The sequence below is a fragment of the Phasianus colchicus genome, chromosome 4 (assembly GCF_987193195.1).
Source record: "Phasianus colchicus chromosome 4, bPhaCol1.hap1.1, whole genome shotgun sequence".
Lineage (NCBI taxonomy): Eukaryota > Metazoa > Chordata > Aves > Galliformes > Phasianidae > Phasianus > Phasianus colchicus.
In genome coordinates this window covers 44,602,534-44,624,363 of record NC_143439.1, presented here as the reverse complement: position 1 = coordinate 44,624,363, position 21,830 = coordinate 44,602,534, and the positions used below count along the sequence as shown (strand labels likewise).

General features: G+C 38.7%; 1 protein-coding gene across 2 annotated transcripts; it reads right to left on the bottom strand.

Annotated features, from left to right (window-relative positions):
• Positions 1–1,150: 1,150 nt before the first annotated feature.
• Positions 1,151–21,819, bottom strand: CNOT7 (CCR4-NOT transcription complex subunit 7). Of its 2 annotated transcripts, none has more exons than XM_031588642.2 (7): positions 21,738–21,819; positions 20,590–20,792; positions 20,097–20,290; positions 17,327–17,488; positions 9,601–9,745; positions 5,112–5,222; positions 1,151–2,858 (listed from the first exon to the last, which is right to left on the bottom strand). In XM_031588642.2, exons 2-7 carry the CDS (start codon positions 20,704–20,706, stop codon positions 2,730–2,732), a joined length of 858 nt encoding a protein of 285 aa, XP_031444502.1. In that variant the 5' UTR covers positions 20,707–20,792; positions 21,738–21,819; the 3' UTR covers positions 1,151–2,729. The 2 variants fall into 2 exon arrangements, with proteins under 2 accessions (XP_031444502.1, XP_031444501.1); XM_031588641.2 differs by lacking the exon at positions 21,738–21,819 and adding an exon at positions 21,576–21,724.
• Between the last annotated feature and the right edge of the window lie 11 nt (positions 21,820–21,830).

The window sequence follows — 21,830 nt, the reverse complement described above, 5'->3', positions numbered from 1 at the left end:
AAGTAACAGTCCTATACATAAGAGGAAATTACCTTTTTTTTTTCATAATCTTGACAACTCACCATGCAAGTCACTCCTTAATGGAAACTAAATCTAATTTTGTCACAGAAACAGTGCTGCATAGATGCCTCCCAGCTGTAACCAACTCTCATCACCCTGGATCACATCTGATCAGACAAAGAGTTCTCATACAGAATAATGCGTAATCTTATTTTAATATTAATTAAATTGTTAATTAATATTAATCAGTGTCTTTTAAGGACTTTTTTGTTTTGTTTTGTTTTCCTGCCCCAGGAAAAAAACTAAAGAACACAATTCTTAAAGTCAAACGCCCCATGAGAATTTTAGGTTAGGGCTTACAAAAACAGCCTGATCCTGCAGGCTTATGGTTCTTTGCAGCTGGGATACCCAGTGCACACCTGCTGCTTATCCTTCGGTTTACGTTCTTCCAGCAAAAGGAAGTCCCAGCTCTGTCATGCCCATGACTGGAAGCAAAGCAAGGTGCAGAGTAGAATGCTGGATGCACAACAGTCACTTGAAAAGTATATCCCACTCTGATCTAGAGCTCTTACCACACACACCTTCACAAACCTCTAAAAACATCCCTTCACCTACACCTAAAAAATTATTTCAAAACAAAACCCCAAAGAAAAGTTAGAAAAGTCATTCCCTCCAAAAGTTAATTATTTTTACCTCTATCACCTATTGAAGTTGAAAAGAAATGTATTGATTTCACAAAATTTTCAGTTGAACCTAAATATTAAAAGGTAGTTTGATGCCACAGTAAGAATCATTGTACCCTTCTGTCAGACAGCACCTGTCTTCTTGTTAAAGCCAAAGACAAACAAAAATAACTCTCCCTTACCTATTGCATAATGATGCCAAGAGAAATCAACAGGGGGGTTTGGTCACTTCAAGTCTAAGCTATAGTTACCACTCTACTCTAGTTACCACTCTAGCAATGCAGGTCAGTGGGAATCAGTGCAAAGAACTCCGCTCTGGATAAGGCATCAATCCACAAGCAGTGAACTGCATCATTTCACAAACAGAGGAAGAGAACCATCATGTTCAAACAAAACAGCATTACTGACTGTAATACACACATTCCAGGAGGGGAAGAAAAAAAAAAAAACTTCAACAAAGCCACCAGTCTTGTTATGTAAGAAAACATTTTTTTAGGCCTTTATTTACAAAAGCTTTAAAAACAAATACCCTCTGTTATGCAAATTATTTGTTGTTTAAAAAGGACCACCCAGTTACATTGTTGTAACTCAATGAAAAAGGTGTTTGGTGCTGTTTGTTATTTGTCTTTGCAGTACAAGGTAAACAGAATAATTGGCGAACATTTTGAGTTTTTCTGTGATTGATTTCCATGCGAAACACGCACACCCCTACGCGCGCACGCATACCCAGGCACACAATGTCACACTTTCCATCATTTCAGGCTTGGATTTAGCTATTCAATACCAAAAATGCGTCCTGCACAACTGCTCCGTACACATGGTAAGCAGAGATAAGAACATATTTTAGGGTCCTTTAAAACAATATATCTAAAATATATTGCTAAGATATACTCAAAAATAAACTAGCATTACAATCCTCAGGTAACTTTATTTGTTCTGAGTTATTTATATTTTGTTGTTTTACAACAAATATCTGTAACATCTGTCTTTGTAGCAACTACAAAAAAGCATGATTTAGTTGTCCTGATTCAGTAATCCACTTAAATAGGTTTTTTTTCTTCAGATCTTTGGGTTTTATCTTGAACTAAACTGACTTCCAAAAATTGTCAAACCAAGTACATAATAAATATGACTTCATAAAAAAATATTTGGAGTATACGTCACTAGAATAAAAGTTAATCAAGGGAAGTGGGCCATTACAAAATTCCTTCAAATCTCAGCTTAATGGCAAGATGGTAAAGTCAGAGCTGTTCTTTTCCTGAAGGGTGTAAAGCTGCTTTCTCAAGCTTCTTTCCCTCCTCACAGAGCGGATCTAAAGCAGCAGGCCAACAAGCAGTTGGCACGTGCAGGATGTGTCTGATGGCAGAACATTAGTAAAACAACAGCAGTTACTATGGTTTCAGTAGTTTGTTTTGCTTGAATGAATGCAGGTTATGCAGCAAGTGTCATATTCTATGGATTGAAATATCAAAAGATGACAAAAATACAGTGTGAAGCTGTTGAACTTGGAAGATTATTGTTTCCTAGCTAAGGGCAGAAGAAAAAAACAATTTCAAATGAAACAGAGGATTGAGTCAGAGTCGCTCTCTAAAGTGCAAATTTGATGGTCCACAATCTTGAATAGCTAAAACGCCTGCATACTGGAAGGAACAGACATGAACGGGGAAGTTAGTTACAATCAGCATGAGTTAATTTGGAGAAGGGATGGGAAAGAGACAAAAAACCTAAGACCAAAGACCAATATAGGTAAGTTTACCATACTATTCATTATGATTTAGCTTTCCCCTTCTCTCTGCCACACTGATCCTACACATGCTTCTTTACAAATGGGCTAGTTATGACTCCAAAAGTAACCCATAAAATTCTACATATCAATATTAAGATCAAAATCTGTGATAGGAACAGTCAGGTTTAGTACATAGAAAGGCAGAAAAGAAAGTGTGCTGAGAAAGGGGGGAGAAAAGCCTTATTGTCCAAGGGGTTCAACCAGAGATAAAACGTATGTACAAGCATTTGGAGCTCAAAAAGATGGCCTTTCATTTCATGTCATGACTGCTTGTTGGCTTCTTCTTCATAAGCATTTCCCGTGCCATTCTGTACATAAGATGACCCCGAACCAAGGCCATACAAGTGGCCACAGTATTTGGCATCGTCAATGTGATCTTCAAAGAACATCTGAAGTGTTAAAAGAAAGACACAAATTAATGCCACCAAAAACACCCAGTTTAAACAGAATGACAGAAAGGTTTAAAAGCATTACTGTTGATTCTAGCATTGCATATCACATCCCAAGATTCAAATAATTAGCATAACAATACATTTAATCTCAACACTTGATCAAAACATGCTATACAGTGCAATTCTTTAAAGTAAATCAATCAAGGAATACCATCAGTCACTCTGTGCACCCCACGTGACAAAACATCCACATGTTTTGGTAGTTTGGCGTCACCTCAGTTACCACTTGTTTTTCTGGAAGTGCAACAAAATATTTCTCCAGGAGATTTCTATTTGCTTTCTCACAACAGATATATGTTTGGTATTCATTGCAAGTGCCCACAGTTTACCTGCTTATCACTGTGGGGGGTTCCATCATACCTTGTCTTGAAATGGATTTACACTATGTGGGTGTGAGGTGAGAGCGAGGAGGTACATGTTTGAGCACAGGAATTATGGAGTTTAGGAAATGTATCTTCCTGCATTTCTTAGCTACCTCCTCTAAGAGGAGGGCTTCATTTAAAAAAAGAAACAAACAAACATCAAAATTAAAACTTTTTTTTTTTTTTTTTTTTTACTAAGACTGCATTTACATAAGACTTTAAAGTCTAAATTATCAATAAAACCTTTCAGGTGCTATACTATAGGAATCATAAACAGAGAAGAAAACCTCTAAACCACAGCTTGATGTTCCAGCATCAATATTTACACATTTCTGATGGAAAGAAAAAGATCTGAACTTTTTGACTGGGACTCGAAGAGCCAGCAAGTTGAAGTTCCAAAAGCAATTATTAACATTAACAACACCATTTTGTACCTTTAAAAACATTGTGAAACAAAGTTTTTCACTCCAACATATATTGCTAAACAATGAACTCAACTGAAAAGGCTTTAGAAATGCACACTAAGCATATTTACTGTGGCTGACTAGCAGTTTACTTCAAAAGTTGTTTACTTCAAAAATGTTGTATTTTAAAAACAAACTCTGAAAAAATACTCAGTCTTTGTTGACTTATTTAAACAACTGATTTGCACTAAAAGCTACATTTCTCTGAGTAAGAGCTTAGACAAATTCAGGCAGATAATTTGTTTCTTCAATAATATGCGATTTGTTACATGGGATCATGGGTTTTGAAAGTCAGCACCTTAGGTACAATCAAATACTTTCCTTTGTTTGCTTTAGATTTTGTTTCAAATACAAGAGATTAACCATAGCATGCAGATTGCAGTTAACAGCACCTGTGGGGATCACAGGTGGATCATATCAGAAGCAAAATCCTCTGCTGCACCTGTAGCCCGTGACCAGCTGGACAACATCAACAATTTTAGGACAGAACAGTGTTGTGATGAGCAAGCCAGAGCACATCACAGCACTTATATTTCACCTGCTGTCTCACTAGCAGTTGTCAGAAACTCATGGTCAGCTTTTTTCCTTTATACAAAAGGCCATATTACAGAAAGTAGAAGCCTCACCATGCAGTACTAAACCTTATAAAAAGATGAGGCTTGCTATTGCCTTTATTAAATGACACTAAATTCCTGTCAAAATGTCACATTCAGATGCCTTAGCATTTGTCCAGTGTAACTGCTTTCAAGAAGCCTGTTTAGAATTTGTTTATTCTGCTCATGAAAAATATCCTAGTATTCTTTCATTGTATCTGCATACACAAATAGCAAGGATATAAAAAGCTTACAATACTTGATTTCTTTTTCTGCAAAATTTTAATTAAAACATGTAATGTTTTAGAACATTGTACCCTCTAAGTTTTAGCTGGAAGCAGCTAGCACAGGCAGAGCTGCTCATTCCCTGCTGCTAGGCCTGTCACAGGCAGTAGTGCACACCAGCTGGGTATCACAGCTCAGTAGAAGCTCTGCAGAAAAGCAGCCTGAATACAGTCACTCTGAAAAGACTCTGGCTCCAGCAGCCACTCTGCAGAAGAAATTCTGCAAAATAGGGAATGGAAAGAAAAGAAAAAAAGCCAGGCATATGATGAAAACAAGAAGCGATGCTCACAGTAGCTAAATAGGGAAACAGTAGGGCTGATTCACACTTAGTGTGGGGAAAATACAGTCTTATATCTGTCAAGAAAGCAGTGAACTCTGAAGCCCCTTAAAATCACCTTAAAATACATCAGACTTATCAGAATTGGCAATTCCATCTATTACAGCAAGTTACTAATATGAAGACAAAACCAAAACACGTGCACCTACTTCTCTCATTTTGAAAAAGGCCATTCCTGTGAGTAAAGAATCAGATCCTGCCTGATGTTGTGGTCCTATCCTTTCCAGCTCTAACTGCTCAGCCACTTCTTGCAATCCACCCTGAAAATGAAAACATTTGTTAACTGCTGAAAAAAGATAAGAACAAAACTGAACATCAGTATTTGGGAAAAACTTGTTATACCAGACTTTCAACTTCAGTATATTCTAAACGCTTGCACAGAAGCTTAAATAGCCTCTATGTTGGAAGATCAAGCTTTCTGTATCAACAGTTGTATTCAGTTCCATCTCAGAAGAGCTTAAATCAAGCTGTGTCTGTGTCCAACAAAACTGCTATTTGCTTCATGTTCCACCCTCCCCCGTGAACAGATGTTGCTATTTAACAAAACAATCCCTTCAAGAGGCTGAAAGGACTGGCGATGCTGAAGAACAAGGTGTTCCTGTAACCCTTCTATTTGAGGGGAAGTTGAAACAGTAAAAATGTCTTACTGCAAATACAAGAATTCAAGTTCTTACAAATGGGTGCTTATTTAAAGTATCTAGGCTTCCTCTGAAACAGACTTGTTTTCTCTTCCACTTACCTTTCAACAGGTCAGTTGAGGGTTTTTCACTTCCCTTTACAAAAACTAGGAATATCCTTAAATATCTAGAAAGCTACAGGAAATACAAAACAACAAAAAAATACCAAGTACACAGTCCGTCTCTACAAGACATTCTACTTGACTTTAAAATTTGTTTCATTAACTGCCATAAGAGGGCAGGAAAAGAAGAACATACAAATGATGAATTGCTGTTTTGCAAGTTGTTTTTTAACATGATGAAAGCCAAAAGACATAGTCAACTTCCTCTCAGAGATGTATATTTAATAATAACACCACATAAAATGAAATCTACCTCTTACAGCATCCCACATGCAAAAAGGAACCATTTAAAACTCAATGTCTGAATGCTGACACGTGTCAGCTTTAAAAGAACATACTGAAAAGGTACAGAAATCACTGCAAACCTACCTGCTCCTACAAGATAAAACTTCATAAGTTTTGAAGCTTATTTTCTATTAAGCTTAGATTATGTTGAAAATCTTCGAAGTTGTAAAGCAACTAAAGTAACTTTTCATTTTAGTGGCTCAAAAAATGATAATAACCATTTGCAGAAGCAGTCAGAAATTTAGTTTGGTTTTACGTATGTGTGTCTATCCTTCAAGTGATATGCATTATACTTTTTATCTTTGTAAACTGAGGGAATATAATTTCATACTTTTTAAAAATCACTAAATGTTAAAACGACTAAAAATGGACTAAAACACATGGCACATGCTTTATGGTCTAGAGAGATCAAAAACCAAGGAGAAACCTTTAGTGAAACTATAAGCCTTTGCAAGGTGAAAACATCACACAAAGGAAATGATCTTAAATCAAGACTGCCTAGTATCTGAGGTCACCTGTGTCCTCAACATCTTCAGCCTGTTTCAACCATAGGCAGGGAAGCAGTAAGAGGTAAAACTGTAATAATGTTAGAATTGATACAGTAATAGAAATCCGACCAAGAGGTTACACCTAACATTATGAAAATTTCTATGAATCTTAACAAAGCACATTTTATTTTAAACACGAAAGCTTAAGTAATAACATTCCCAAGCAACACCAAGCAAACCAACATGAACCACTGGTACTGGCACGTCTAAATTTATTCTAGCTTGAACAGCTGAGTATTGTTTGCATAAATTTGAGAATTAGTCTATACACAGTACAGTCAAGCACTGAAGCTTGTTTTCTTCATTTGCTTGGAGACAACATTCAAACACTGCATATACACCAATTCAGTCATTTAAGTTATACCCTTAAGGAAGTTCAGGGATGATGGGCAGATCTCAAATAAAAGCATGTTCTCTGTAATTTAACTCCCAATAATTAGCTACTGGTATTAGCAACAGCAGTTGTCTTTCCACGGTATTATTTTTTGTTTCTAAATTCTTGACTTCCCCAAGCTGCAACTTAGTATTGACTCATCATTATGCAGTGCCAGCTGTTAGGCTATCTGCACCAGCTTCAAACAGCTTTTAAGAAAAAACACTCAATCACAAAACAGTACTATTTACACAGTGGCTGCAAGCTCTGAAATGTAGCAAAATTAACAGAAACAGCAGCAAAGCAAAGAATGCTTTGAAAAATAATCCTTCCAATATATATACTTACTAATATATACATTTGTAAATATTTCATTACAATCGCCTCCAAAGATTATTAGGCTACTGAAATTTTCTTTCAGGAAAGACCTTCATGCTCCAGATAAGAATATTTAACTTGTGCGGAAGAAAGATGGTAGAAAGGGATTCAGAAGAAAATGAAAGCAAAGGCTATAAATCTACTTTAGAGTTGCTATTACTGCAAAACTGCATGGAGTTGTCTACATGAAAAGATATTCAGAGGCCAAGCAGGAATTTAACCTATACTACACAAATACCTCAAGTTAGTCGCATGAAACGCAGTCTGCATGCTTAGTACACTAATAACATCCATTTTTATTAGAGTAGCATACTGCAAATTCATTACAAGAGCAGTAAACAGCTTCTACATGCTCAAACATAATTGTCTTATCAGTGCTAAAAATTCATTTTTGGTTGTGTGAGGGCAGAGGTAGGCGGGAAGCTTACAGTAAGTGTTTTTTGTATGAAAATAACTTACACAAGTCAATAAAGGACAACTGCACAGCAGTTCAATTCTCTGCCATTTAATAGAGAGCAAAAGTGACATATGTTAGGAGAAAGTGCATGCAATTTTAGAGTCATAATATGCAACATTTAGCAACTTTTTTTTTTCAGACAGCTGCTCTCAGTACAGTACAAGTCCACAATAATTTCACTGCTGGTGTTTAGAGTGGTAGGATAGCCCACATCCCCTCCTGTTCTTACCAGTCTGCAGGTTAGAAGAAAGGAACAAGATTTGCTGCAGGAAAGCTGACCTACATATTAAACTCTGGAAAAGACACCCTTGTTCTTAAATTTTGCTGAAAGACAACTCATGAAGGTTTTTCTTATCTTCCAAAATACATTTGAATCTCTAAACAGTGCAGGTTACCCACAACTGTCTTAATTAAATGACAAGAAATATAATTCTCTCCTGCCCAAAACCACTTGGAATATCACTTGGAACAGGGACATGGAACGTCACTTTGCTGCCTTTCCCAGTTCACTGAAGTAGATGACACATACTGTTCTTGGTAAGCGTATCACCACCACAAAGATAAGAGACATTTTACTTCACTGGGAAGTAAGAAGGTTATTTTCTTTTGTTGGTGTTGGGTTTGCTGCCCCTAACCCTTAAGAGACTTCTGAAGCTTGTTTTTGTTTCCCTTCTAGTTTCCATGAACTAAAAACACATCTAAAATGTTCTCTAATATCCAGCCATCTGCCCAACTGAATATCCCAAAAACTGGATGAAGACTGGTAAGTATACTTTTCTTAATAAAGAAAAGGGAGACCTCCATTTTCATCATCAATTTGGTTAACAAAAGAAATTACACATCTTTGTAAGCTACTATTTAAGTGACACACTAAATACCTCAACGAAACAAAGGACTAATAACTCCACGCAAACTACTAGTTCAGCATGACAAAGTGAAAAGCCTTAGGATTTAGTTGTACTACAGTCAGTGCTCTCTTTTTTTTACTCACTTCTTTTTAAGAAAGCCTAAAAAAAAAAAGTTACTTTCCATAAAAGCAACAGTCATTTATTGCCTCAGATGAGCGGTGCACTTCATTCCCGTAGCAGTCCAGAATCTTAAAGTTCTTTAGCAAGTTGTTAACAATCCCTGTAGCATCTTTCACTTTGCTGTCTTCCCCTTCAACATACTTTGTTTCAATTCATTTTCCAGTTCAATTAAGTCTCCAAACATCAGGCCAATTAGCAGCCCCGCTGGCCTGACATGAGAGATTAGTTTCTAAAACTGCTTTTTTTTTTTTTCTTTCCTAGAAGTCACGTGTTGCTCCTGAGCATACGCTGCTCTTTATCTTTCCTTACAGGGCCATCTGAAACATTCTTCACTCCATTCCTTTTCCCAAGAGACTTCCACAGCATCACCGTTGCAATTACCTTTGTGAAGATGACTGCAGCCCTTTAGTGGACTGCACAATGAGGAAATAAGAGTATGTGAAACCCATCAGTTCTTATCACTCAAGAAGTGAAGGATTAATCCCAAATGCAAGTTTATCATCTGGCAACAAAGACTGGGCATAGCTATAAATACAGTATCAACGCAAGATTTTTTAACTGGTAAGTAGTTTATAAAAGTTGACATGCATTTCCACCTGCCTCTATCAATAGACTTTAATAATAAACACACCAAGTTCAGTCCTGTTTAAAGGATATTATCAGAGCAAAAGCAGAAAACCAGAATACAGAAGATAAGCTCTCAGCAGAAAGTATTTTCTCCCCTTCCCCCCCAAAAAATGCCTGAACTGAATCATTAACAGATTACTTACCTTCAGATTTTTGCAACTCTTCATGAGATACTTTACATCATAGATGACAGGGAAAAACAATCGCAGTATCTCAAAGAAATCCAGCTCTTCTTCCGGTAAATTAGAGTTGGTCAGGATTTTTATTAGATAACCAAAGTCATATCCACTGCAAATTAACAAATATAACAAAAATTGACAATACAGTCAAATAACTTAGAAACATTCTTCACTTTCAACATCAACACTATTAAACATTAAGAGGAAGGTATTTTGCCTAGTTAAATGCAACTTTGACTCTTACAACAGAGTAAGAATTACTGTAAGTGGCCCCAACTGCAGCTTCCAGAGAAAACAATTTATTCTCAAGTGACCACATGAAGCAAAACATGATCTGCTTGCAGATCCAATTAGAAGATCTGATAACAAGAACTTAAAGACTCCTAGCTGGTTCCTTGGACTGAAAGAGAGGAAAAGGCTTCTACTTAGAAATCCAAAGGAAGGACAAGCTTTCACATGAGTCCACACATTTTTACGCCTGGAGGTAAGTTTAATCCTCAGCAGTGAAGAAGAGCAGGCAGCCATTCAGCTTTCCCAATTAAATCAGCACAAAGTTAGACAGCTAACAACTTTCAGTAGCTTGTAGACTATGACTCATTGGGAAGGCAATGACAGAACAAGTTGGAAATATTTGTTATGTACATACAAGGCTAGGTAGGAAAAACTGAGGTCTTAGAGTATGCATGGTGGAGAAGAGCTTGGGAAGACTTTCTTCTCTCCATAATCCTTTACGGAAGAAAGAGGACATAGGAAGGGGGTGTGGTAGTAAAAACAAAGCATGAAATAGACTACTTTTACAAAGGGTTATAAGATGAAACAGAGGGTTTAAAGTACACAGTAAGCAGGACTGATAACTACTTATCCTTTTTCTTAGAAAGACGGAGGTAATAAACCAGATTATTCACGATCTGATCGTAAATCTGATCCTTCCTAATCCCTTGTACTTGCAGGATTGCAGTATTATGCACTAAACCAGACAGGAGACTGACGCATTATCTTCCATGTTATTAGGTTAGCACTGAATTAAATAGGTTCCTAGACTTTGTTGGTGTCCTGGGTTCAGGTGGGACAGAGTTGATTTTCTTCATAGCATCTGGTATGATGCTCTGTTGTCACTTTAGGAGAAAAGCCACATTGATTACACACAGATGTTTTAGTTGTTGGTGAGCAGTGCTGTGGGAATCAAACATTGTTTCCGATTAGAACAAGATAAGAATTTTTATTTAATGGTCTCCACTGCCATAGTTCTTTTCAGGGGGTCTCTGATACAACACTTATCCTCTAGATGAATCTTCCCCAGGCATGCACGCTCAATGAGACACCCTGGAAGAAGGAGGATGGCAACTGACTGGCACAAGGTAGCACATGAATCAACAAGTGTCAGAATGTAATAAACAAATGTAAATCTTTGGTAAGATTGTGAACCTGGAGTACCCAGCCAATAGGAAAACAGAGGAGGGAGTGGGCATGCAGGAGACAAGGTACAAAAGCTCTACTATTGCATCCATAGGTGTGCTCCTGCTTGCGGGACACCCACCCATTGCAATCGCGACTAAAATCTGCTTCTATCAGAGATACCATCATAACAAAATTATTTGGATATTTCCAACAGCATCAAGGATATTTCAGTTTCTCAGCTTCTTGCACGCTTCTGCCAGCAAGAAGGACTGAGGGGACGCAAGGAGCTGGGAGGGGACAGAACCAGGGACAGCTGACCTAAACTAGCCAAAGGGATTCTCCATACCATATGACATCATGTGAAAACAATTAAATTGAGGGGAGTTGGTCAGGGGGCAGCTGCTGCCTGGGGACTGGCTAGGTATTTATCAGCGGGTAGTGAATAACTGCATCGTGCATCACTTGTCTTGTGTGCGTGTATGTGTATAACTAAGATTTATGTTACTTCTCTCTTCCCTCTCCATCTCAGACAACAGTTTTCATCTCAACCCACACGCTCTACTTTGTTGGCGTTTCATTGTTTTTCTTTTTCCTGCAATTCTGTCCCTCATCCCATCGAGGGGGGAGGAAACAAGTGAAAGGCTGTGTGCGGTGCTGAGCTGCCTACTGAGTTAAACCACAGCAGCTGGTATGCAACTTTAAAAATGACTGTACCAGCAGGACTGCTCAACTGAAGGCTGTGTCAGCTTATGCTGTTTAAGGAGCATTCGCAGCACATTCACAATCTAATTCAAGTGAATGAGTGGCACCCAGAAGTGAATTCCCAGTTTCCATTACGTTCATTCTTGGTTGCACGACCATCATACCCTAAAAGAACTCTGCAACGTGGTCCAAATTCTTGACTGGGGTCTTTCAGCACTGGCTGTGAGGTGAGCGATACATGACAATTAATTATAATAGTTACCCTCTACAACTACCTGAAAAGAAGTCACAGCTAGAGGGGGGTCAGCTTCTTCTCCCAGGTAACTAGTGATAGGATGAGAGGAGGTTTTGGTTGGATATTGGTGGTAGATGGACATTTGGACTAGATGATCTTAGAGATCTTTTCCAATCTTAGTGATTCTATCATTCAATACACAAATCAGATAAGAGCACTGTACTGTACACATTGAACACACTGATCCTGTACTGTACTACATCCACTTAGACTGGTGATTGCTAATGAAGGCTTAAAGCTTTAGCTTACATACTTGTAAAAAGGTTTGCTTTTTGTACCTTTTGTATATGACTAAGATATCTACATCACCTTGATCTTGCAAATTTCTAGCAGAGAGCAGAAAGTCTTGAACACACAGGGAGTGAATGTATTGTTTACTAGAAGTCCATTAATACAAGATATGCAGATGGTATAGACTAGTGCAGCTCTCCCAAGGGAGTTTCCAGTATGCTAAACAGGAATTTCAAGCTGAATGAATCCTGTGCTGCAACTGCTGCTTTGAAGCTGTGCTGGCAGCAGACCAAGCTCCACAGCAGCAGCTATCAGCCAGGGAGCAAAGAAGCCAAAGATAAAAGGTTTTCAGTGCACTCTTAGGATGTAAAAACCTGTTGCATACTATCAAAACAAAAGCTTGGAAGCTTTATTTTATTAGATCACCTACGACAGAAGGGTAGTCTTCCATGGAACAAAGTGGAAAAAAAAAAAAAAAAGCACCCCATCAGTGAAAAAACTAACAAAACTGCTCAGGATTAAGTAGACTCTTAATCCTCTAGAGACTACAGAGTTTATTTACAAACTCAGTGAGTTCCTGATATCTGTTTTTTTGTGACTCAAATATAACAATGGTATCAAAAATTTTCCAGAGAAAAAAGAATACTTGTGCTCACCCTTTTTTAAAATAAGTTATATTATTGGACTACTAAACATTTCCAATTTCTATAAGAAGGAAATACTATAAGAACAGAGGATTCATTTGGTATTTGTATTGAGAAAGAGCAATCTATAACAACTTTGCAATTACAATAAGGATTTTTTTTCTCCAGAAACTGTTGTAGATACATTCATTTGGGAATCCTCAGAATCCACAGAAAATTGAACATAAGTAAACAGTGAATTTATTTAACTGAATTGCCCTTCCATTACATGGCAGCACTCGTTAGATATCTTTTCATGGATCCTAAGCACAAGCTAGTTTTAGTCAGCTCAACCAAGTTCTCTCTTACATTTCTGAAAGTTCTAAGTGCTTACACTTACTCCTGTTGTACTCATAACAATAATCAGAAAACCACACATTACTGATCACAATGCAGTACCAAGGCATTCATAATTTTGGTAGTATACTTCTGGGGTTTGATATGCCCTAGTCATCCATACGTACATCGACATAAGAACTACCATTCTAATTCAAGGCTAAGATATATTTAGTCCAAACAGTTTCAAGTGGCCACTGCTGACTAACAAAAGGGTAAGAAAGCTCACGGTGAGCAATTATGCAATTACCTGCTCATTAGTGAAGCTTTCTTCTAATACTCTAACAGGCAATTAGTGGTTGGTTTATATCTTGGAGCAGGGAAGCTTCCTTTCTTAAAAAAGCTTTCACTGTTTCTAATACAATCACTTAAAGTTGGTAAGTGCAGCTAGCCGCAATCCCTGGAGCTATACAGCACCATAAGCACTCTTACAACCACTTTTTTAATCAACATGGACAGCTGTAGGCAACAAGACTATAAAGAGAAGATCAAATGTGACTATGTTTCTTTCACTCATTACCCAGAAAAAAAAAAAAAGAAAAAAGAAATCAGATCAACAATTAACAATGAACTTTACCCACGCACCAGCAGGCTCTGAAATAAATAATACCCAATAGGGCTGAAAAAGCTTTACTCCATCATATGACTACCTATATTCATACAGAAGTGAGCCAACAGGTTCTAAGTTTTACTAAAAGCAGTTAGACATAAATTATTAATGAAATGCAATGGCTAGGAACTTCCCAGCTTCTCAAAAAACATTTAAGCCTAAGAGACATATCCACAGTACCTCCCAAGGAATATCAAGAAGACTGCACATAGGCTTCACTGTATCAGCAAGCCAAGCACCCAAAAACAGAATGTGAGCTGTTGTTTTACAACTGGCTAGAATTGCTAAATACCCACAACTCTCTTGACTGTGACAAGAATTATAAATTCAGGGCCTTCCCTTTTTCTCTCATCAACTCAAATAAATTTTAATACACTAAACATTTAATGTAGTCTCATGAAGCTATTGTATGTGAAAATTGTTGATAGAGAAAAACTTTCTTCAGTCATGTCTAACAAAACTGCAGATCCACACAAATTTGCCAGTAGGTCAGGATGCCAAGACAAATGCAAATCAAATACACATAGAAAACATGCAGAGAAAGCTATTTCAGAAGCAACTATCTGAGAAAAAAAAAAAAATTACATAAGAGTTCCAGAAAATTGAAGAATGGAAAATAAAACCAAAACAGGTAACCTCTCGCTCTAAGAAAAAAGTATTGCCTCCTATGTCACTGCGCTAAGAGACTTAAAAATGTTGGGCATTAGCAATAATCAAAGCATTTTGAAAAACCAGAAGCAACAACATAGCTAGCAACTACCAAGTACAAACTTTTCACTATTCTAAGAATTAATGCATAGAGAATCTACATGAAACAAAGCTTCAGCTGAGCTGTCATGCTGTTTAAAGTTTACACTAATAGAACATAATCAAAGATACAACTGCTCATTATTCTTTGCAGCATGTTTTGTGACCCACATTCATTTCATAGTTGAGCAAAACCTTACCATCCTCAGAATTCCACCCATTACTTCAAGGTTTTCTGCTTAACATCAATATGCTCTGTCAAATGCAATAGCCTTCAAATACTTTCAGCAAACTTGTGGACATTCAGTGTTTGGGAATTAAGAGGATGTCTGAAGAAGATTTCTAAAGACATTTTCAGTGAAGTCCACAAGAGATACACTTATTATTCATTTCTAAATGAACATTATTTAAACTATCCCAAAAACGCGAGGCAAACTGCTAAACACCCCATTACTGCAGTTTATACTACCATCAGCACAGCGTTAGTCATCAATCACAATCAAAAAAGCAACATTTTTAAAAGAATATCTTGTGCACAAGTGGCTTTTGTACTCCTTTGCTAGTACAGGTTACATTGCATCCTTAAAGTTAACACTAGGAAAACTTTGTAGCTGTAGTTGCTTCTATGTGGCAATGCCTTTTGATACACAGGTTGCAGGCCAACACATACCTCAGTTCTTCTCCTGAACTATCCAAGTTACTCTGTTGTTATCAATTACAAATTTGCACATAATAATGGGTTTAAGATGCAGAAAGAAACTTAATTCAATATCCATTTAGCATCTGTGGTTATTTTGAAACAGTTAATGGCGGATACAGCCCTGAATGGAAGACACTGTAAGCAGACCAGACAACAAGCATACTTAGAGATGATTTTTCTTTGAAAGACAGTCTAACTGAAGAAGCGTTTCTACTAAGCAATATTGTTTAATTATTTCAGACAATCAGATTTGAGTTTTTAACAGCCCTATGCTAAATACCTTTTTTTTTTTATATAAATATAACTATTTATAGAAATCTTTCGAACTTTACAGAATCTTAGTGCAAGGCCATTAAGTCACATGCAGAGCACCACAGCTTTGCTAGGTGTCAAGACGCATAACAACATGCTTTTCTAAGCTCCTATTAAGAGAAAGCATCTTCATTTAAGTTTGTATTCAGACAGAACATTTGTATAGTTTCATTCTTCATTTTTCTTTCCACCAAGGAAAGCGTACATAACAAGGAAAGTAGTTGTACAATATTTTGTTTTCTATTTTATATTCCTTGCCAAAGCAAGCCTTAGTTTTCAGTTGCTTAATGACTTAAATATTTCTAATTAAATACTTCATCCGTCTTTGTCCAAGCTCCCCTCTCATACTTAACAGTTAAGGATAAGGAATTTGGTGTGTTGTTCCCCCCTCCCCTAGTGTGGACAACAAGCATATTGCCACCCAACAATGTAGCACACGTACTAAACATGAATATGACCACAAAGAAACCTCCAGTTTTCAGCTAAAAAAAATATTCTACTTTCGTTGACTTGCTTAGCAGACAGCATTCAAGATGTCAACTTACACTCATTACATAGCAATAGGCCTCTAAACTCACAATTGCCTGTAAAAAGTGCAAGCTATCCCTGGCATTTAGCTGACTGTGCAATTACTAATGCACAAGTTTTAAAGGTTTAAGTCATATTAACAGAAGAATATCACAGAATCTTAGAACAATTTGAGTTGGAAGGATCTTTAAGATCATCTAGTTCCAACCCCATTGCTATCAGCATCTCCCTCTAGACCAGGTTTCTCAGAGCCCCATCCAGCCCAACCCAAGTCCTTCCAGGGAGGGGGCATCCACAACTCCACTCAGCAACCTGTTCCAGTGTCTCACCACCCTCAAAGTGAAGAATTTCTTCCTAGTATCTGGCCTAAATCTACCCTCTTCCAGTTTAAAACCATTTCTCCTTGTCCTGTCACTACATGCCTTTCTGAAAAACTCCTTTCCAGCTTTTCCGTAAGCCCACTTCAGGTACTGGAAGGCCACTACTATAAGGTTCTGCCCTGCCCTCCTCCTATCCCCCCCCAGAGCCTTTTTTTCTCCAGAGCCCCAGCTCTCTCAGCCTGTCCTCATATCTTGAGGGACTCACAGAATTTTGGGATTCTCATTTCTATTTCTACTTGGAAAACATGTTCCTGCGATGGAATGAATGGCAAAGTATATTCACTGCTGCTTCTAGAATTAAGACTTCTAGCAGGCCTCTCCTAAGCTGAAGAATTTTTGTCTGCCCGTATTAGCAGAGTTACAAAAAGTATAACTTCATAACTTCATAAAAATCTTTACTAATAATTCTGTGGTATCTTCCATGAAACAAACCGCATTTGCTCAAAAACTGCTTACAAATAGCTTGTTTTTAACCACTGCTACTATTATGTACACATGTGATATTAAAGACAATGCCACCTGCTGGTCTAGTTGCATGCGTTCCTTGCTCAAAGTTTTGCTGTTAAAAAGCCATCATCTATGTCATTACCATCCCACACACTCTACTTTTCTAACACACAACAATACCCTACATAGCTGAAATAGTTTTTTAAGTCTTACCAATCAAGACATATACTATACACCAGCAGATGTACACAGCTTAATACATGAGACATAAAACCCAATTATCAAAACAGACAACTCAATTACTTAACGTGCAAAATTTACCTGTGAAATGAAAGCCACTTGACTCCTTCACATAGTACAACTCCTGATGTCATAAGCAGTTCTGCAAAGTACTGCGTCTCAATTCCTTCTTCCTCATGCTTTTTAAACTGGATACCAGATGTTGTTAACAGTTCAATAGAGTCCTGTGCATACATATCTTCTCTAAAAAGAAAGAGAAAAACATTTTTACAATCTACAGACCTCGCTGATTATAAATTTGGTAACCTTTTTCCCCCCTATTCATTACAGAGACATTACTGGCAATATAGGAGCAACTTGAATTTGTTCCACGTTTATTATAAAAATGACCACTCTTCATAGCTTTTGTTAACTTTCATTAGCAGTTCATGATTCCTAGCATGTCCATTCCAGTCTCCTTCACAAAAATCTACTTCCTGTTCCTCTTCTCATTACACAGAACTCCCTTTTTGCAGACTCTACAGAGGAAAGTACTTGTAAGGATACAGTTACCTTACAGTTTAAGGTAACAGATCCTGTTCAGTAACAAAATAGTTGGAGCACTGACATCTGCTATATTACAGAATTAATATCAATATCCAAATTCCAGTGCTGTATTTGTTCTGTGCCTTCGATCCACTTCTTGCTATCTGTAATTTAAGCCTGCATGAATATTCAGACACATGCTCATCAAAACCCCTCATTACAATTAGAAATTCAGCACTTGCCCCGTTAAACCAACTCCTGAAATCCAGACAGTCTACTGTTTTGTTCTAAATCATCAACTTCTCTTTAACAGTCGGATTTTGAACCTACAGTTTAACTAGGAGGGAAAAAAATTCCAATATGTCTTACTTGATCCCTTTTATCTCTGCATTTGTTCCATTTACCACCCTCATTTTTGTGAGCTCTTCGGCATTTTGTAACGAAATGGATAAAACTTTAAAAGTATCATCTGAAGTATAATTTTCAAAATCATTGGAATATATAGAACAGTTAATGGAAAAAAATGTAAAGCTGGCTCTACTTAGATATCATTCATATTACTGTCTATAACATACTGTTTTACAAAGTCTCTTCACCATATAGTTTTCCATTTTCATGGGGGAAGAAACCTCAAGAAATAAAACAGATATGACGATCCAGCAGATCAAACTGGACCACTTACTAGGTTCAGCTGCAGACTTATATTTCTTATTCCTAATAGCAAGTCATAACTCATCAAGAGAGAAATACATTCTCAGGACATGTTATATCTTTTTTTCCTTCTCTCCCACACAGCTGCTCATTAGTTCTCCAGCTTTAAGGCATCAGCTTCCCAACACCTGTCCATTTCCATAACACATTAAAGAACCCATGCAAAACAAACATGCCTATCATGCTCAAAATAAATAAAAGTTCATTTCTAGTTTGTTCCTCTGTACTAATCAGGTGCACAGTTATTTTATAGAATCAATTATGCTCCTTAAAAATATACAGTGACAGGAAACAGTTGGAATAACACACACACACACACAAAAAACAAAAACCCAAACCTTCTTCTAGGAAAAGTCAACAGTTGCTTTGCTTTAGAAGCAGAAAATTTGGAATAGTGCCACTTCCCAAAAAGGAAGTTTAGGAACACATACACACACATTTTGGTATCCTTATTCAAAAAGTTCACGTTTTATGCAGCACTTATTTCATTTTGTATAAAATCTCCTCCCCACCCCTAGTGAACAAGTCAGTTGAACGATACCCTAGATACTACTTTACTAAGCCTTCTTATCTATGCAGCATCTGAAACAAATGAATGGAAAACTACTTTTGTTTTCAGCTGCTTGATATTAGCAGACCTTAGAAACTTAGAAAATGAATAAAACATAACCCAGGCTCTTCTTCCCAGTTTGAAAGTTATTAATTCATCCCTCTTCCTCTCTCTACTGCACTCAGCATCTATAGCATGTTCTTCTAACAGATATCTTCCATGCAGCACTCATACAGCCAAGTTTAGATATACTGAAATATCAAATCTGTACTTCCTTTTCTTTCAAGAGATGCTTCAAACAAGTCTAAAAAGAGCGTGTCAGTCCTCAGACAAAACTTATTTGCGACAAGCATTGCTTGTTTAGAAGAGTAGAAAGATTAAGAGGAACAGCAGCAGATTTCCTTCATAAGAATCATAATTACTTTAAAAATAAGTCTTGTAATCTGGGGGAAAAAAAAAAGAAAAAGGCTTGTTCTCTGGGCTTCCTTTGTAGGCTGCAATTTTAACTCATGTACATCAAGTGTTTCAATGATCAGCCCAAAACATTGCCAAAAATCCCCAACCCTTCAACAAATTTGAATTTGATAAGTGCTTGCTCTAATACTTTTATCAGGCCGTATGAGAACCTGTCAGACCAATTACATCTACTTACGGAAAACGTCAAGATGGGGCCACTGCTTTAGTAACCTTGTCAAGTACTGCCAGATGTAATCAGAACCTTATTTAGGTATCTCAGCCCACTGGGCAAGTCACATTCATACTTAAGGGCTTACCACTAATACAAAATACATTCTGAAATGAGGCCAAAACACAGCTCTGACAGACCATAAAAAAACAGCTTGCATTTTTTAACAACATATTAACAAGAAGAATCCAGAACCGAAATCTCTGCAAGACAGACTACACTGAAATAAAGGAATAAAGCACATACGTTCAGTTAACACAAGTCCCCCTCACATAAAGGATTCCACTCAGTAGATTAAAAATATCTGTTATAACTCTTACAACCTAAGTTTTCACTAAATCAGAAACATACATCCAACAGTATAGAGATGTAAGACTCACGTTAAGTTAAATTTAAAATTAAATTGCCAAGTTGAAGTTCCTGGAGGGTATTCCCCTTGCTCATTCATAAACGTCAGTCCTAGTTGAATTATTTTTAGCAAATCTACATTGCAGCGTAATAATTGGTATTGATAGTCTGCATTGCTTCTGAATTCTCCAATAGGCCTTGCAACTACTCCGGGAAATTCTGTATCCTATAAAGAGAAAAGCATAGCTTTAGTAGGAGACACCCATAAAACTTCATACTTCCTGTTTTTAATAAAACGTTTCAAGCATCAAAAAATTCCATAGCTGAAGAATGTTGTGTGCAAACACAGCTTTAAACACAATAACAGATGGTGGTATCGTTTATGCATTAAGAACCCACTTTTTTTCTCAATAAAAGTGGAAAAATAATTTTACTAGCATCAAGTTCACTAACATCAAAAACGATCTTCATGCTTTTTTTTTTTTTTACAAGAACTTTTCAGATAAACATCACACGTTTACTCACCATAGCTACATAGTTATACTTCCGTATAACTTGACGAATTTTCTTCATCTCTTCATCCAAGTTACAAGCCCAGACCTCACAGATTCTTTGGCTATGGTCTACGGTAGCTGCTGGCATAGTGGGGGGCTTTAGAGACCATACATCAAAAGTTACACTTGACCGAGGATCAGTTTCATAAAGAGAACCTTACTTTTCTTTTTTACCTAAGAGACAAATAAAGCATTAAGTTTTCATTTGTCAGTTATCGGGAAAAGATGCTTTAACAGCAGGTGCAAGCTTCACCCTTCAAAGCAGAGGCACCAGAACCACGTGCGTTTCAGTTATGTGAGTTTCTCACCCCAAAATAAAACCCTCAGAGTTCCGCTGGTAACTGTACTTGGTTCAAAAAGCCAGGTCCGCTGGCAAGCCTTTCTAGTACAGCGGATCAAAAGGACACCCGGGCCCACAAGCGGGTCAGAGGAACGCGCTCCTTCGGGCTTCACGGCTGCGTGTGGCACGAAGCAAAGCGGCAAAGCGCCTCCCAGCGTTCCGCCGCGTTCGAAGAGCCGCCGAGTCCCAACGGGCGGCCGGTCGGGGCGCCGCACCGAGCAGAGACGACGCTTTTCGATCCCGGGGGCACGAAGCGAGCCCGCCTCCCCCCGAGCGCGGTACCAGGCTCCGCGGGACGCGCACGGACGCGGCCCCGCCGCTCTCCCAGAAGCGCCCCCCGAGAACCGAGGCCTCCCACGCACCCCGAGCAACCTCCAAGCCCTTTCCCCGCAACAGAACGCCGCGACGCCCTCCGCGCCCGCCCGGCCGCTCCCCAGCCCCCTCGGGGCCGGCGCACCCCCAGAAGGCCGCGCGGGCTCCCCAGCGCCTCCGCCGCCGCCGGGCCGCCTCAGGGCCGCAGCCCCACAGCTTCCGCGGGCCGAGGCCTAGCGGGGCGCGGCTCCAGAAGAGAACCGCGGGGCCCGGCCCCCCGCCGCTCCCGCCCGCCCCTCACTCACACGCTGGGCCGCGGGGGGGCCGGGCCAGGTCCTGCGAGGCCCCCGCGGCCCCCGCCGCCCCGGAGCCGCGAGTGGGCGCGCAACACGCAGAGAGCGCAGCGCCCGCCGCACAAAGCCATTACATCATCGCCGCGCGCCGCCTCGCGACCTTTCCCCCCTCACCTCACCCGCCGCGCCACCGCCCTCCCGCGCCGCCGCTCGCAGGGCCGCCAATCGCCGCCGGCTCCGCCCCGCTCCCTCCTCGCCCCGCCCTCC

Excerpts from the sequence above, each read along its gene's own strand:
- CNOT7 (XM_031588642.2), bottom strand. The coding sequence starts at position 20,706 with ATGCCAGCAGCTACCGTAGACCATAGCCAAAGAATCTGTGAGGTCTGG. Across the intron at positions 17,489-20,096 it reads AATTTTAAATTTAACTTAAC|AGAAGATATGTATGCACAGG; the intron begins GTGAGTCTTACA and ends CTTTCTTTTTAG. Across the intron at positions 2,859-5,111 it reads CCTTTTTCAAAATGAGAGAA|ATGTTCTTTGAAGATCACAT; the intron begins GTAGGTGCACGT and ends TTAACACTTCAG.